We start from the raw sequence: 18,564 nt of genomic DNA on the forward strand, positions 1-18,564 counted from the left end.
TAATTATCACTTTTTCATCAATCTGAAATTATCTTTTATTAATGCTGAAATTTTATCGCTTTCATCGATTTTGGAATTATCTCTATCCTTAATTCCTCGGTCTCCGCCTTGGCAGTGCTGAGAATGGTGTCCCCCAACATCATTCGTAGGAAGATCACGTGACTCAGTGAAAACACACACAATCCTCCGTTATTTTCTTATGGCCACAGAAATTTAAAACAATAAAGGAAAGAAAAAATTATTTGAGCATCGATGAGAAAATACCAAAATCAATGAAGGAGATAATTTCAGTAAGGTAATTCCAGAATTAATGTAAGAGATAATTTAAGCATTGATAAAAGTGATAATTCTGGAATTATCTTTCATTAATAATAATAATAAAATTAATAAAAGATAATTCCAGAATTAAAGAAAGAGATAATTTCAGCATTAATGAAAGACTATAGTCCAGAACAGTGAGTCCCAACATGGGTGTTAACGCCCCCTTGGGGGGCAATGGAAAGTTCCAGGCATAGGTGGAGATACGGGGGGTCGTTGGGGGGCATTGCCACTCTAGCGACAAAGGTGGAGTCGACTGATCTAATGCATATATGTATACATGAATTGACATCATCATCATCGTGCCCTCCCAGCAATAATGGCCATGCCCCCCCCCCTCCCCAGACTTCCCAGTCTAACACCGCCTATGGTTCCAGTGGGGCGGTAGAAGCTACAGGTATCACATAGGATCCAAAATGTTGGATTGCGTTGGGGCGATGGGACGAAAAAGGTTGGGAAACTATGGTCTAGAACAGCGGTTCCGAACCGGTGCTCCACAGAGGATTGTGTATGAGGTGTATATACGGTTACGTAGAAGAAATAATTCTTTAACAGAAGATGATGCTTCTCCAGTACTAACCTTTCGGACCAGCAGCTGGATCTGAATCTCGATGGCTCATTGGCTCCAGACGGTTTATGAGAGAGAGAGAGAGAGATAGGGAATTCTCCTTACTCTTTCTTTCTCTTCCTCAGACGCGATACCACCTATAAACTCTTGGTGGTGCGTGCAAAAGAAATTCATAACTTCATCTACCGTCAACTTCTAGACATTTTTCACCACTAGTTCTGGAATGCCATCCTCAGTGCGTGGTTTTCTTCGAGCATCCAAGCACACAATCTCTTCTACAAGTAGTGGCTCCTGTTCATCAGCTAGACCCTGAAAGTCACATTCAATATTGCAATCAGCCCATAGTTTTGCCCAGAATTTAAAAAGGATTTAATGAAAACTTCAAGCTCACATTTGCATGTCTGCAATGCTGCTACACCTAGTTTCGTATCGTAAATATTCACACTCGCATGCGTGTTAATTTCGCGAGTGAGGCACGCTTACCGGAGACTGTAGGGGAGAATATTACCAAAATTCCATTACGCATGTGTGGGCGAAAGCAGAAAAAAAAATGCCATCAGTTGTGATAATGTCAAAATTAATAAACAAAGCTCAAATTTTCTGCTCATAATGCGAATCATCGCTCGTTAACCGAGTCAAAATTTCTTTCAAATTTTTTGCTCGTTATGCGAATTGCTCGTTAACCGAAGTTACACTGTACGTATTTGCAATTTTCCGTCGGTTGCAGCAATAGTTGGCAGCTTTGCTAGGATGACATACGTCCCGTATTTCCCGGGACAGTCCCGGTATTTTCTGTTTTTTTGGCCATCCCGACTTTTTGGCAGAAGTGTCCCGGTTTTTTCCGTATTTCACACGAAGCCTACTTGAATTTTTATTCTTTATTGAAGTCAAAGATTGAAATTATTTTTCAACTCATAAATTATTTTAAGATAATAACAACTATATATGGGAACATTAATCTCCCACATTTGCCTTGGTAAAGGTTTTTTTTTTTTTTCGTGGAATACATTTTAATCCACTGCAATTTGCAATAATGGATCATATCCCGCCATTGTATTTTTCCGTAATTACAACAATATTTGGCAACTTTGTTTGGTTTTGGCGATAATTAGCAACGTCGCGTATTTGGAATCCCAATGTCCCGTATTTCTCTCGATGGAATATGGTCAGTTTAAGCATTTTTGGCAACATTTTCAGCAACCAATGTGTCCCGCATCTTCTAAACGGACTTTATAGAAGTATGGCCAGCTCTCAGCTCTTTACTACAAACGATTTTGGCTAGAAATATTTTTTTTAAGGATCTGGCAATTCTAAAAAAAGCATGATAAACAGCTGATGTTTTTTAATTTTCAACACCAAACACACAACAAGATACGCATGGCGCTATTAAAATCTTGTTTACGAATATTTAAGTTCAGTCGGAGCAATCTAAAATCGAAGAATTATTGCTCGAAACGATTTTATTGCAGTAAAAGGGCTGACAAGGACAGTTTACTCAACAAATATTACGTCGCCAAGCAAGCTTGGGAAGGTTTGTTGTGTTGAGGGGAAAACTTGTATTACTATTTGTGTCATTGTTGTCACGACCATTGTTGTGTGTGTGGGTATTGTTTCCGGGAATATCTTATATGCAGAGACGTATTAACAGGGGAGGGGGAAGGCTAAACAGACTATGGCCTCAGGGCGGCAAATTTGAGGAATGAGCGTTCAAGAAAGAGTGGGAAAATGGTGGCAAAACCATAAATCAGCCTCTGCTTAGAGACAGGGCTGTCTTAAGAGCATCATGGGCCAAGGGATTTTTCTGAGGCTCTACCAGGCAAATTTACGTGTAGGCTTTTCAGAATTTCAATTCTACCTCATATTTGTGGGGTCCCATGCTTTAAGACGGCACTGTCTAGAGAATGAGGGACAAGTTATTAAGCAATGAAAAGAGTGACCCCAGAGAAAGAGTAGAAGCAGGCGAGTGACTGCTGGACTGATCTACAGTGTGCAAAGCATGTGAGCACCCACAAGTGACCCAGAGAGTGAAAGCATATGAGTGATCTCACGAGTTACCTAGAGAGAGAATGCAATCCATGTAAGCAACCGTAACAGTGATCTGTAGAGTAGAAGCATGCAAGTGACCCTGAAAGTGTGCAAGTGACCACAAGAGTGACACGGAGAGTGTGAAATATAGGCGGAGTTAGACTTGAAAGTCTGCGGGGAGGGGACACGATGGTTGCTGCGGGCATGATGATGCCATTTCATATATATGCAAATATATTGGATCAGTCTGCTTTACCTTTGACGCACCCCCCCCCCATGGTGTTCAAGCCATGTGAGCAAACACATGAGTGATTTATAGGCCCATCTTAACTTTTCCTGGGGGGAGGGGGGGGGGAAGCAAAGAACATGTACTCAACATATGTATAGCCTATATATGCATATATTTCACCTTGTTTATCCGTTTTTTAAATTTTTCCCCCACCCGATCCCCTCTAAATGAGATGGGCCTGTCTATAAAGTGTGTAAGCATGTGACAAACAACGTGAGTAACAAGAGGAATCAAGAGTCTGCAAGCATGTAATCAACTGCTATAATGACCCAGAGAATGTGCAAACATGAAAGCAGCCAGAAGAGTGATCTATAGACTGCAGTGGCATCAGAGCTGTGGGTGCTCGAGCACCCACAGAAACTTATGGAGTGTGTTGGAGCACCCACAGAAACTTATGGAGTGTGTTGGAGCACCCCAGAAATGATTCACAAATCAAAATTTTCTACATAAAATTCAGGACAAGCACTTACAGGTTTGAACCACTTTCGGTGTTCCCTGATAGAAGTGTGAAAGCATGTTGAGTTCCCTGCAAAGTGTGTAAGTATGGGGACTGGCCTAGAGAGTGAGTGATCATGGCTATGAGTGATCATAAGAGTGATCTTGATAATCTGTAAGCATAGGAGTGACAAAGATGGCGACTTTGTGAGCGAGGAACAAAAAGAGTGACTTAAAGAGCGTGAAAATGACTTAAAGACGAATATATTTACTGGGGTAGGAACTAATCAGGCTGTAGCCCAGAGCGACAAATTTGGGGAATGAATCGTCAAGAAAATTAGACTGGAATGGGTAAAGAGAGGCAAAATTTGTTTAGCACAGGAGTGGGTGGCCGACAGCTGGCCCATGGGCCAAATGCAGCCTCTAAGGTGATTTTGTGAGGGCTCCCGAAAAGGTAAAAATACTGTATTAAATGTGTGATCATTATTTGAACTGTTGGGTTCCATTGGCAGACTTCTTAGTTAACAAACTATGTTCGTTATTTCTGATGATAAACAATAATTTACTATGTTCTCGCCATAATACTTTTTCCGGACAAAAATTGCTCATTGAGTTTGTTAGGTATGGTCATTATTTTTTTGGCCACCTCGTTAAGGAAGTTGTCTATTGTGGTGTCTGTATTTATATCTGAATGCATATTTGTGTTTTGCTCGCTGTGACGAAACTTCTCCAAAGTAGAGATGCAAACTCAGTGACACCTCGAAACTTTCACAGACTGGGCTAGGGAAACCTAAGTAATTCCTAGGGGAAAAAAATGTGTCATATTTGATAAAAGAGTTGGGGGTCAGGGCCATCAAGTGGTATGGGGGGGGGGGGGTGTGCCCTGCACTCAAATCCCCCATCTTCAGCTTCAGCTCATTTCAAGCCCTGCCTATGAGCAGGAGAGAGTGGTCTTGGGTGTCCTGTTGTTGGCATTCCATGTTGCACCAGACTGGCATTTCTAATTGAACCCTCTGATATTCTGGTTAAAGAAGATAGGCCTAGTTTACATAATTGGAATAAGTATCACAAATCTGGTTCCAGGTAATTTTATAGGCCTAGTTGTACAGAAGCATCACACAGGCAATGTTGTCATGCCTGGTTTAGCCCATAGGTGGTAAAACTATAAATCCACCTTCACTTTCATTTGTTTATGAGTTATGTGCTGTGAACATTGTTCAATAGCATGCTTTATTTGAAGACGAACCAATCGTTTGTTGATAAGAAAAACTTAGTTTACGATTGTTGTAGTGATAATCAATTGTTAAGTTCTAAAGTTGGTTGAAAAAAATTGTCTGAAGTTTGATATTATTTAATTCGCTATTATTATGATTGATTGTTGAACTTATAGAGTCATTGCCTATGCAGAATCAAATAACCACTGATTTTATTTATTTTTTTTTGCAGTTGATTTGCCGCCACCTGATGTGAATCCACTCGGGGTATTTGCTAACAATGAACTCGACTTATCGCAGATCAATATCTATGGCTTTGATTACGACTACACACTTGCTGTATATAAAGAATCTCTTCATTACCTCATTTATGATCTGGGCAGAGATTGGTTGATTAATAAATTCAGGGTAATTTTCATTTCGTTATCTACTGTATATTAGTATATGTTGTTTCAATTTGTTTTATTTTTATTACTGCGATTATTCAAAGATTGAGTTCAAAGATACTTGGAAGGGAGGCCCAGAATGGGCCTAAATGTAAATTCTTCCACAAAAGCACAGGAATGGGTAGTTACGGCACTGCCAGGAGCAATTGATGTAAAGTACAGTTGATGCTTGATTTTAGTTACAGGGGGGAGGGGGTTCCTGGTAGAAAAATATCTATACACACACAACATGATGAGCACTTAGGCTGACTACATTGCCTTTATAAAAATATGGGAAATGTGGATCCGTACGAGAGAGCGATATTGCTAATTACCAAAGTGATTGTCAAATGCAAGTAAAGTTGCCAGTTATAGCCAGAAAATTATAAAACAAAAGTGAATCTCCATTCGCAGCTAAAAAAATTTTCGAAGTAAGCAAAAAGTTACCGATTACAGACAAAAACATTATTGAAGGCAAGCAAAGTTTGAAATTACAGCCAAAAAACAATTGTCAAAATCATGTGTCATTGTCAATAACAGTTAAAAAAAATGGTCAAAATGAAGTGAAATCAGGAATTACAGCCAAAAATATTTTCAAAGACAATTAAAGGCGTCAGTGACATTCAAAAGAAATTGTCAAATATCACTTACTGCTAAAAAACTGCCGCTGGCAAAAATCATAGCTACTTCAGGCCAAAATGGTAAAAGTTTAATTCACCCAAAAAAGGAAGAAAAAAGAAACGTGTATGTTTGACAAATATATATAAATATATTGTCACCCATATTTATGCACAAGTGTCTGGCCCGCAGAATAAAAAAGTTGTGAACCCTTGCCTTAAGGTTTAGGTCTTTCCCATTCACGAACTTTCGAGCCTGAAGTCCAAACAAATTCGTAAAAAAGAGCATAGACTGTGTACCAATCATTAAATATTTTTGGCATGTAGTCATTCCATTTTTTCGCCACCTGGTACACATTATTTTGTTTTAGATGTATTTTGCAGGTTGGGATGGGCAAATAAGTAAATTAAATTTCATTGTTGTATGTGAGCAGGCGTTAGCATGAAAAAACGCCCGTGATTAGTAATACGGAATGTTCGTTTTTTTAAAGCAAGATGCAGAATTTTGCTATGTTTCACTGTGTGACTGTTGATGGCAGCACCGTGTTTAAAAGTGTGCATAGAGATACGCTACTGTTTCTTGACCGTACATGCACCCGGGGGGGGGGGGGGTATTTATTTACGGAGTGGGATTAAGTGGCCTATTGCCCAGGGTAGCAAGATCGGAAGGGCAGCAAATGTGAGTTATTAATAGTCAAGACATTTTAGTGGGTGGGAGAAGTTGGGCAAAAACCATAAATCTGCCTTGAAATCGAGGGACTACAGTGAGCGACTGCAAGAGTGACTTAGGGAATGCACAAGTATGTGAGCAACCAAAAGAGTAAAAGAGTGGCCTAGAGGGTAAGGAACTGGGTCAGCGAGTGACCATAATGGTGACCTAAGGAGAGGTTGCAAGCATTTGAGCAACCATGTCAGTAGGAGACCAGGAGAGTGATCTAAAAGAGTGTTCAAGCAAGTGAGTGCAAAAAAGTCAACCGAAAACAGTGCGCACGTATGTGAATGACTGAAAGAGTGACCCAGAGAGAGGGAGTGTGAGCATGGGAGTTACTAAAAAAAATGATCTAGGTGATGTGTGAGCATGATGACCAAAAAAATGAATGACCCAGAGAGGGATGCATAAAAAGAGTGACCTACAGGAGTGAACTACCTAGCTTGTTTTGTTTAAGGTGTTATATGTTTCTCTTTTTTTTGTACTTAATATTCTTGGAAACTGTTGTGTTGATAATACAGTTGATGCCGCTTATTAGAATCACATAATGTTATCATCTGGGTATTGTTTTCACTTTTTGCAAAAAAATGGAACTGATCAATATTATAACATGGGAAAAAATTTGTTTATAATCAGGATTTCAGATAATGTTATCAATTTTTTTTTGTCGAAAGTTTTTTTTGCCTATTCTGAAGCTAAGGTTTAACTAAACTTGTTTTTCCCTGTAAGTTATTGTTATCAGACGGCGAGCCTATACAGTAGGCTAGAAGGTGATCTCTCCCTTTCCCCTCCCTCCCTCGCTGACAATCATTTTTGTACTTTCTACAGTGAACTGAAATGACAAAAAAATATATATAAATAAATAAAAAACCCTTTCCTTCAAGTTCTTGATCAGTTTCTTTCAGTTGATTAGATTCAAATTTCTTTTTCCGAGAGACTTTCTGATGAGAATGTATGGAGATATTGTACATTAAAAAAAAATTGTGCATTAAAAATATTGTAATTCCTGATATTACATTCAACACAGTTCCATTCTAATGCCTCACAATGGCAGAATAACAAATTCAGGATTTTAGCTTAAGGGGCCGTTCAAGTATTACGTAAGCAAATGTTTAGCCATTTTCGACCCCCCCTCCCGCCCCTTTTCAGCAAAAGTAAGCAAAACTCTGACCCCTGCCCCTCTCCCCCTGTCAACAAAATTTCGTCAGAAGCTTAGAATATTTCATATCTTCAAAAAGGGGTGGTTGATGACGTAAGCAATCTTCAACCCCGTCCCCCGTCCCGTCATCCATAAGTCAGCAAATCGGAAACCCCCTCGCCCCCCCCCCCATTGATACTTGAATGACCCCTAATGGTGAAAAAAGCCCTGAATTAAAAAAATGGAATGATTGAACATTTTGCAACCATTTATAAAGCAAAAAAAAACAGTTGTCCATTTTTAACAATTTCCATTTACCATACATCCCGTTCGACCAAACGGAATGTATGGTCACCATACACTTGCAAACAGGATTTTCTTTTGATATCATTCAGCTATTATTATCAGAAACTCCCAAGTCCTGATCTGACCACATTAAGCGGCATGGACTGTAGGCCTACAAGTTTATTTTTCATATTTTGTTTATAGTATTTAATATGTAAATGCTGCTTACGTTTAATTTTTAAATTTTCAAGTATCCATGTGAAATCAGGCAGTTGGATTACCATCCAGGATTTGCGATTCGTGGCTTGCATTATGATATGCAGAGGGTACGTGTAGAAGTATTTTATTTGTTTTTTTAGTGTAATGGCAGAACCTGCCATTGAACATTTAAACCATGAAATGCTTTTGAAAATCGATATCGTTTTTAGTTATCGTGAATTTAAGTTATAGTATGAGCTTTGAATTCTAGTCTCACATTATATTTGAAATTAAAATTACTTCCAGAGGTATGGCAATGCAAATTGTAGAAGCTTGGATAGTACTTTTCTCCTGGAAGATAAGTTTCATTGAATTTGACGCCTTCTCACATATTCTTAACATATCGGAAATCATAGACAATGGTTTTTCATCAATGAAATGTAAAAAAGTGATGCTACCTAATTTGATTATAATTTGTCTCTGAACTGATGTCAAATTGCAGGACAATTTCTTCCGTATAAGTCTATCCCAGAATTTCATATTATGTATGCAGTACAAAAGATTTTGTGTGTCAAATTGACAAGTACCACTGAACTATAAAAATAACGGATAGTATTTTTCGTACAAGTCTATCCACATTAATTTCATGCTTGTGCAGTCCCAAAGAAAATGAAGTAAAAGGTTGGGGGACAGCAACTCAATATTGTAAACTAAGGTTTTTTTGCACTTTACAATGCTATGGAAACTTGGGAATCAAATGTCGAAACCAACTGAAGTCTTTATGGATAGCCGGATAGCCTCTCTATTTTGTTGTGAGCGATATTGAACCAACACTCCTCACATCAATATGTACGTTGCATCTGTGTAGCCTTGTGTTTCCAGTAAAGTCTTAAATGCCTGCACCAGGCACAATACAGGAAGTTACAAAAGGAACAAGCTGACCAATTGCCAAAAGTTGCAGTGTCATTTCCAGAAAGGCTAGAACTGCTACATAGGTTCGGGAAGCAAATTATTTAGGCCAATTTGATATCGTGTGGCAAACACGCTGGGATCTGAATACCACAAAGGATGCATACACGATCCAAAGAAGAGTTCCATTGGATTGGCTTAGAACGAGATTGGCTTCCACTGGCGTAGTTCATTTGGTCATTTTTGTCGCACCACTGTTATTTTCTGCACACGAGGGCTAAATTGACCTGCAATTTATTGCTGGTTCCAAACGGCAGGCTTGTTTTTTATACTCTTCGAGGGGTGGGTACGCTAACCTCTCAATGGGGGACTCCCTGTGGTAGCAATGTTTTCTGTGGTCATGTCGCCATTTCTGTTGTACCCCTATGTCAGGGAAGTTTTCTGACAAGGACGAACTGGATATTGAACTTGCGACACCTCTGCACATCCTTTGGACTTTAGGCTAGTATCTTATCGACCTGGGCTACTGCGCCCTCCACTGGCTTAGAACAGAGAGAGTAGGATATAGTGTTAACATATTGCCTGTCCAAAGTGGTTCACAGTGTCACGTTCTGTGACTCACTTATGGTTCATGGGACAGAGCACGAGCCTTCTCCAGAATATCTCTTCAGATTTCATAAATCTAACAATGATTGGTGCCTCTGGAGCTAAAGGATCACTTTTCCATTACGCAACAGAGTGTGCAAGAACGCAACAGCCACATTTTGGCTTAGCAGAGGCCTTCAGTCTTCCTGTGGACACAATGTTCACTTAGAAGCCAAATAAATACAAAAAAGGTGAAAGAGAAATACCTCATCCAGGTATCTAAAGAAAAATCGCACCTTTCACAACAATAAAAGCCAATGTACAAATGGCCACGATCCCAGCTCCCAGACTACTCACAGCCATGTACATGATACTGAACATTTATGGTGCCACTGGAGATGATGTAATCAGCCCACTGATAATATGGTGGTGGTTGAATGATGTTGGGTTGGCTGATAATTAGTTTTCTAACTTCAAGGGTGGAATGTGAGCTGATGTCCCATTTGAAAGAAATCTCTACAACATGTAAAATTATTGCATAATATATACAGGCAAAATAATCAGCTAAGTTGTTAATTTTGAATTTGGCACTTGTCCAAGTGGAAATTGTTGCTCATACGCTCGGCAGCCTGGCAGCTAAGAAATTGTATCCTCAGTTATTAGCAAAAAATAATAATACATTTGAAAAATATTTGATCATTTCAATAGGTCGAAGCGTAAATGTTTCCGAGCAAGCTATCAACATTTTTAAATGCAACTAATTGAATTTTTTTCTTTAAACTTTAGGGCTTGCTGATGAAAATTGATTCTTTCCATCAAATACAGTTTGAGAGCGTTTTCAGGTGAATGTTGTTTGCTTCAGAATTGCTAATGAGTCATGTGCATGTATTGGAAATAGCTGCCCCATATATAGTCAAATCTCAGTAAGTCAGAATGTGCAGCAGCCATTGAAAATATTTGAGTTGTCATTAGTTTGGCTTATCAGAAATTCTGATTTTGGAAAACTAAAAAGGATTATTTTATAATGTCAGTGCCATATACGAAATATCGTAGTGATAAAAATTGTCCACATACTGGACAGACATGAAGAAATTGGCAAAGAAGGGTTATTGTAATGCTTGATAATTATACAAGTATATTAAAACAAAAAACAATAAAAACATGGACTCACATATTATGAGTATAGACGTACGTATACAATATTTGTATGAATTCAGTTTATGAATAAAGAGATAGCAAATTTATATTCTCTATAAAAAAAATTTAAGTAGCTTTTGATTGCCTCTCCTTTCATTCATATTAGAAGAAAGTCTTGCACAAATAATGTCTTTGTTTTATGAAATCATTAGTATGGTATTAGAACAAATGCTTTAAAATGACTACAAACTTTTCCTTGGGAGTTGGAGTTCTTCCTATTTGATTGAACATTTGTTCTTTTTTCCTTTCAAAATCTATAGCTTTTTCGAAAATTATAAATTTAAAAAAAATTATTTTTACAATCAAAATATTCTTGAACAGTGAATCAACTCAATCCATTGGGTGGAAACGCTATACCAATTCCAGCAGGACCAGATATGCATCAAATAATTTTCATGCACAGATGACGAAGTTCATAGTCATTGGTCAGTTGCCACTGTGTTGGTCGAGTGGTCATATCTTCAGACTCGCATCCTGAGAACCGGGTTCAAATCCCACCATCGCCACAATGGTGGCCGTCTGAGGTTGGTTTTGTGGTTTCCAACTCTCAGGTGCAAATACAAGCCGATCCCTGCATTAAAAAGTTGTCTTGCCACAGAAAACAACGGGTCTATAACAATACAATAAATCATACTTCACTCATAGTTAGAGAAACTGATGGCAGCACTACACGGAAACAAATTTCTTTTCAGGTCCATCACATGTACATGCACATTCCAACATGTATAAATTTCTTAGAAGTTTTTCATTGGAATGTGAACAAAGTGCATGTGGTTTAGTAATAGTAGTCATTGTTCAGTTTTTAATCAAAAAAACTAGTTGAAGTGGGTGGAGGATATATTTGAACTATGTATGCCACACCTTTAATTCCTTGCTGGTAAGATAAATACATTTTTTTAAAATTCATCTCGTACCTAAAACCTTTGACTTGTGAAAAATTTTGATCTAAAATAACATTGAAGGCTCTGGAACGGAGAGAAAACTTTTGACTTATTGAAGTTCAAGTTATCGAGAATACACCGTATAGCAATATTAAAAATTAAACTTGTTTAATAAGTCACCTTTGAAACAAAATTCAAGTGAACCGATCACAGCTTCTTAAACCAAAACTATATCTACTCGTTATGAGACCAGCTTTTATTTTTGTATGGAGTAATTTTTATTTTAATTTTTTAGGGGTACCACACCTATCAGCAAGCAAGAAATTGTATCCATTTATGGAGGCTCCTACATTCCTCAGGAGATGATCAGAGGTTCACCTAATGAAGTTAGTACATTAAAATTTTTTTGCTGTGCCATAAATGGATGTTTTCTTTTTAGAAACATGATTAAAGTTAGAAAATTAGCATGGTTTTGTTTTTGATGCAAAGATAGAATATTTTGAAAGCTTTATTGATCAGATAAATATCATGTCACATGCGGTTAATTTAGTCAACCCTCATTATGATAAATTTCAAGGGGCAAAGACTTTGGTTTGTTATATCTGGAGAATCTATACTCAGTCAATAAGTGCATCGAAAATCATGTGCAGGAAATCTGAAGGGACCAACATTTAGTTTCTTACAATCTGCTATAGCAGAGTCTGGCTGCATCGCTAATTTATTTGAAATTTTACTTCATTTTCTATATTCAGGGTGCACGAGAAATCCTGGACATATTTAAAAAATTAATAATAAATCAGTCAATTGACATAAAAAGGTGCAGTTTGTCCTAACATGGTTATCACATAGCTAATAGTTTGTTTTTTTTTTTGGTAAATTAAAGAAAAAAGTTCAGATGTCACTTACAGGTGGCACTGTAAAATAAAAACTCGACATAAAATGCAACACAAACACTGCATAATTGATGTTTATGACAATTTGCGCGTTACATAAAACTACTATATTTCAACATGAACACTTTTTCACCCCATTTACATGTAGCTTGAGCAGGGTGCTAATATTGAAATGTGATAGTTTTATGTAACACGAATTGTCACAAACATTAATAATGCACTGTTTGTGTTATATTTTATGTGCTCTTGCCCAGAGCCCATTGTTAGTGAAATCTGAACTTTTTTTTAAAATTTATATACTCTAAGGCCATGATATGTATTTTAGTGCAAACTGCACCTTTTTTTATTTATTTTATTTGTCTAAGTACACCAAACCGCAGAAAACAATCCAATTACTGCAAGGTAAGACATAGAAAATGTAAAAACAATAAAATACATAGATATAAAATGCAATAAATAAAAACAAAGACAAATCAATAAAAATATGAAAAGTAAAAGGTATTAAAAAAATAAAAGTGCAAGTCAATTAAAAAATAATCTAGCAAATAATAAGCAATCACTAATCAAATACAAAAGAAAACCTATCCCATCACTCGGAGAAGAGAAACTTTTTTAATTTATAAATAAGGTACTACAAATAGATATCAGGTCTCTCAGGTAAACTATTATACAAAATAAAAAATTTGTTTATTGTGCAAGAAATACTGATAGAGGTCCTGAAGTGAGCTGTACTAAATAATTTTTTCAATCTGGTGTTGTACAGTGTCACCAGAAATCCTATTTTAGACAATGGGAAAGAGCAATCAATATTACCTAAAAAATTTCAAAAGAATTAAATTTCTTCTAATTTGGAGACTTAATTGAAAAAAGTTCATCGAGCACAAATTGCTGAAATTGAAATACAAATTTCAATGAAAATCAAATTTCTTAAAATACAAATATCACATAAGTGCGTTTTGTATAATTTCAATATCATTAACCCTCTGACTGCTCAATTTGTGGACCGAAATTGCTTCAAAAATTGTGTAATTTTTTTTTCACTCAAAAAGTGAAGTTTGAGCGGTAATACCACGTGCCTTCAAATGTCGCAATTTAGTGGACAACTAACGACATCTGTTGGCCAAAACGTAAATGAAACGTCTAATACTGTATATAATTTATTTCAGTGGTTAAATGGGGAAAAAAACAGGATGCGCTCCTCAATAAAGGAAGAAAAACACATGCCCGCGGAAATCGCGGGATGAGCAGATTTTGCTACATTTGAGTTGCCCGTGGAAATCACGGGATGAGCAGCCAGAGGGTTAGTAACGTTATTGTAATGTGGATTCTAAACAACAGATGCATATTCAAGTTTTGACTATATTATAGAATTGAAAAGAAATAATAATTGTATCTATATTGGTGAAATCTTTAGTTATTGTTTTCAGCTAGCCAAGTTTGAGATATTAATAGGTACTAATATCAATAATATGATCATGAAGATGAAATCAGAGGTGCAAATTGCACTCAAGTTAGCAGCAGAACATCCTATCTCTGAAATCTCAGTGGCAATATGATAAGAGTATATTGGTGTTTATGTCAATTGGTTGATTTGTTATTAATTTTTAAAATGTGTCCAGGACTTTTCTTGCTCACCCTGTATTATCATTTCACTTTGAGTATCTGAATTATACCTTGTACTCTTGATTCCTATCCGATTTGTAATCATGGTTCTTTTGTATTTTCTGATATCAATCTTCTCGTCAGATGTATGCATAATTTCTTTTTCAGATCCCACAGATGAAGCAACTGAATGATCTTTTTTCTGTGCCAGAGATTTGTCTTCTGTCTAATGTGACTGAATACTTTGAAAAACATAACATTGCATACCACCCAGAAATTTTATCCTATGATATTCAAGTAAGTGTCATTGCATAAGGGTTGTTCAAGTGAAACATAGATAAAGGCTATAAGAATGGAAATATTTGTCATTCGCTCATGAGATGGCTGCATGGGCGAGTAGGCAATGTAACAAAACTGCGTAGAACGTTTTAATTTCCAGAGACAACTTTGCTACATACAGCAACCATTTGTAACAGCAGAGCTGTTTGATGGATATGTCCAATCAAGTACAGTGTGGTGGTATTCAATTTTTGTGCAAAGAGGGTATGACAGCAAGTGAAATTTTTCATCGAATGCAGGTTGTGTATGGGGAAGCGTGCTTCAAACAAAGCACTTTGTTCAAGTGGTGTGGTGGGGCACTCCCAGTTTTGGAGTGGCTGACAAAGTATGGTGGACTTCATTCACCCTGAACAAAAGTCCGTAATTGATATAGAAACAATTTTTTGTGTGGTTATGTTGGTGAGGTGAATCGCCGCATAACTGTATGTACACTGTCAATTGCTATGAACATCAGCATGGAATCAATACACATGATCATGCAACTGGGATATCAGGAAGTTTTTGCTCAATGGATACCATAACACCTTCGCAATGAGCAGAAAGAATGTCACATGGCAGTTTTCCTGGAACATTTGATTGGATACCATAAGAACGGGATAGAATTCTTAGAACGCATTGTGGCTATGGCTAAAACATGTTGCCACCATTTCCAACTCTCAACAAAAAAGATCTGTCATCACTGAGGCCAAAGAAGGCCCCAGTCACCTGCTGTGGCTGGAAAGATCATGTTGAGCCTGTTCTTTGATATCCAGGGACCATTGATGTTAGAGCAGATGCTCATCAGGGCCACAATTAATGCTTAGCACTATTGTGACTCGTTACAGAATCTTTTAAAGGGTCATTAAAAGGTCATTAAAAGCAAGCAGCCATGGCCAGGTAAATTTTCATGAGGTGTGATTTTGCTTCAGGATTATGCAAGGCTGCACACTACCAAAGCAACAAAGAACACTCTGCATGCTTCTGCTGGGAAATGTTGAGTCACCCCCATCCCCCCCATTATAGTCTGGATCTATCGCCTTGCAATTACCATGTGTTTGGTCCATTAAAGAAGTCCTTTGAAAGGTCAGCACTTCACCTGCAATCAAGCTTTGTGTGATGCTGGGGAAGAACAGTTCCATCATCAGCTTTCATCCTTCTTCACGAAAGGTATTAAAAAACTTGTACCATGTTGGGACATTAGCCTGAACAATGGGAGTGATCATCTCTAGACTCTTAAAGCCTCATTACTATGCTTCTCAATTGTTGTAGTGTTCATTTCCCAACCAATAAAGCGCATGTCATTTTTCAGACACCAGTCTATGTTTCACTTGAATAGCCCTCATATTTCTAAACGATATAGCCATGGTATTGTTATTTTTATTTTTGTATTAAGCAAAAATATATATATTTTTTACATTGAAAATTAAAATTTACCTTTGCTTTTTCTCTTCAGAATGCTGTTCAGAGCATACACCCAGTCATGCACAAGATGTTAGATGAAAACAATATAGGTAAAGGAAAAAAATAATTTGCGAATTGAGAATGTTAAAGTAATGCAAATTGCACTATGACAATATAGCGAGATGTCGCCATATATGACAGTTTTGTTGTATGGTGATTTTGCGCATGTGCTTTGTGTACATGCCTATAGCTTAGAGGGAACTTCAATCATGAATATGTCTTTGTCATATTAGAATAAAAATATTTATCTCATTGTTACTGTATATATTATGAATATACTTTTTTGTAAAAAAAAAATACAGTGCACACCACACAATGTGATCACATTAGGAGTCTGGTAAACAACACCCAATTGATAACTATATATTAAAAAAAATCTAGGTCCTAAGCCTAATGACCACATGTCCTGTTTGGTTGAACAGGATGTATGAAAATGGCAACTCAGTTTTTCTTCCCAAAAGAACAAATTTCTAAATGTTAAATCGTACATTTTTTTTCCAATTGTTATAAAACAGGATTTTCCTCCCTTTAAGCTGAAAGACTTTTATACTTAGAAAGTGTGAGGAGTTGTAATATACATTTTACAGTGATATTCTGAATTATGATGTTTTTTATACCACACGGTACATTTCCCCCATAGATTTTCTTGTGAAAGTCTTCAGGCCGAGGAACTATAAATGTGGGCAATTGGAAGAAACTGACCATAAACTTAAGAAAGGGGCATTTCTTTTAACTTACACAGTTGTCTTGGAAAGAAACGCTACACGTATATGGATCATAGTGGCTATTAGGGCCCTATTTTGAGCTGGATGCAGAAATTTTTGTTAATAAGGGAGCCTACATAGTCTACCAGATTGATAATGATAAATATAGGGAAAAAATGAGTCTGGCTCACCCTTAGCTTCAAAATATGCAAAAAGAAAAACAATACGTTCAATAAAAAAAATTGGTAACATAAACTGAAGTCCTAATAACTATAAAAGAAATTTTCCCCATGTTAGGATATTGGTCCTTTCCATAATTAGCGAAAGAGATAACAATACTTGAATGATAATCTGATTCTTATAAGTAGCATCTATATGGTGTTCTCCATAATCACAAGACTTCATATATGAATGATTTTATAGTCCTTTTACAATAATTTCAGTTCATTCCGCCGTTTTAAATGAATGTAATCAAAAGTTTGCTTTTTCCAAGCATTTTTCAATGTATTTCAATATTTTTATTTGTGGAAAAACATTTTATTTGCATAATGTTTCTTAGTGAGTTATTTTTTAATGTAATTTATTTTTTCCCCCTCAATGTATTTAGATCAATATTTGGAAAAACATCCTGCAATGCCTACATTCCTGCATAGGCTGAAGTCAGCTGGAAAGAAAATGTTTCTTATAACAAATAGTCCTTTCAAATTTGTGTGAGTATCGAAAATTAAATTTCACAATCAAAATTATTTTTTGTTGTTGAAAATTTAGCAATACATATCCCTCTCATGCCAGAAGCACTAATGTGCAACATTCTTGGAAAAAAAGGAAGAACATGGGAAATGGCTATTGAATGTTTACTCTATGGAAGTTATTTTCCTAAAATGTTTTGTAGCATGTGTGTTTCGATAAGGATACACATTCACATTTTAGTCAAAACTTATGTAGCAAAATAAGGTATCCAACCGGGTGATTAATAAAAAATGGGAAAATTTGTACACTCGTGATTCTGGCGGGGGGGGGGGGGGGGGGCGAAGGTGAAAGATATACAGTCAATTTGAATAAATCATATTTTCTGAGTACAATATTTGAGTAAGTTGAAGTTTCACTCCCTTATGCTCTGAACCATATTACATGTTAGTTTGGTATCTATAAAAATAAATTGTGTTACAGTTTAACTAAAAGTGTGCTATCAAAATGTGTCAAACTAATGATAACTCAAAGTTTTTCATCTGCCACTGAGCATTCAACTAATCAAGATTTGATCGAAGATATATAAAATTTATTTCATAGTGACGGGCTCACATTGCGAGGGTCTGCGTTCGAACCCCACTTGCGATATAGTGTTGGTCGGCCGTAAATGTGAGATGGTCTTCCTGTTAAGAAGTCTTGCCACAGAGTGCAACAGGCCTACAACGGTACAAATATTCAATCATTACACTTCAGAAATATATACAGCAGCACTGAAAAATAAGATACAATATACTATCTTTGTATTCCAACTGTTAGGCACACACACACACTCACACTTCCGGCACAACTTACTGGGTAGTAAATTGCCCAAAACTGAAGTTGTACTCGGTTTCAGACTGCTTTTTGTCATTTATTTATCTTTGGAACTCGTCCATTCAGCTTATAAATTCCTTAAATAATCTTTAAAAGGCTTGTTGATGCTTACATCCAGAGACTGTAAAATTGATGTGTTAGTCCACCAAGTGTCAAAGCCAATCCCGTTTTTGATTTTTTTCCTTTGGTTTGAACATAGTTCCAAAATTACTCTACTGATTTGTGAGGCC

General features: G+C 36.8%; 1 protein-coding gene across 1 annotated transcript in view; it reads left to right on the forward strand.

Moving 5' to 3' along the window:
* Positions 1–2,221: 2,221 nt before the first annotated feature.
* The window catches only part of Nt5c (5' nucleotidase C), a 28,224-nt gene continuing 11,881 nt past the window's right edge, over positions 2,222–18,564 (forward strand). The window contains exons 1-8 of the mRNA XM_089234333.1: positions 2,222–2,417; positions 5,082–5,257; positions 8,275–8,349; positions 10,502–10,557; positions 12,089–12,179; positions 14,457–14,585; positions 16,060–16,117; positions 17,379–17,481. Of these exons, the coding sequence (XP_089090459.1) occupies positions 2,222–2,417; positions 5,082–5,257; positions 8,275–8,349; positions 10,502–10,557; positions 12,089–12,179; positions 14,457–14,585; positions 16,060–16,117; positions 17,379–17,481 (884 nt within the window). The remainder of the gene's footprint in view (positions 2,418–5,081; positions 5,258–8,274; positions 8,350–10,501; positions 10,558–12,088; positions 12,180–14,456; positions 14,586–16,059; positions 16,118–17,378; positions 17,482–18,564) is intronic.

The sequence above is a fragment of the Pholcus phalangioides genome, unplaced genomic scaffold (genome assembly GCF_987345545.1).
Source record: "Pholcus phalangioides strain wild (caught in Gottingen) unplaced genomic scaffold, Ppha-v1.0 ptg000008l_1, whole genome shotgun sequence".
Lineage (NCBI taxonomy): Eukaryota > Metazoa > Arthropoda > Arachnida > Araneae > Pholcidae > Pholcus > Pholcus phalangioides.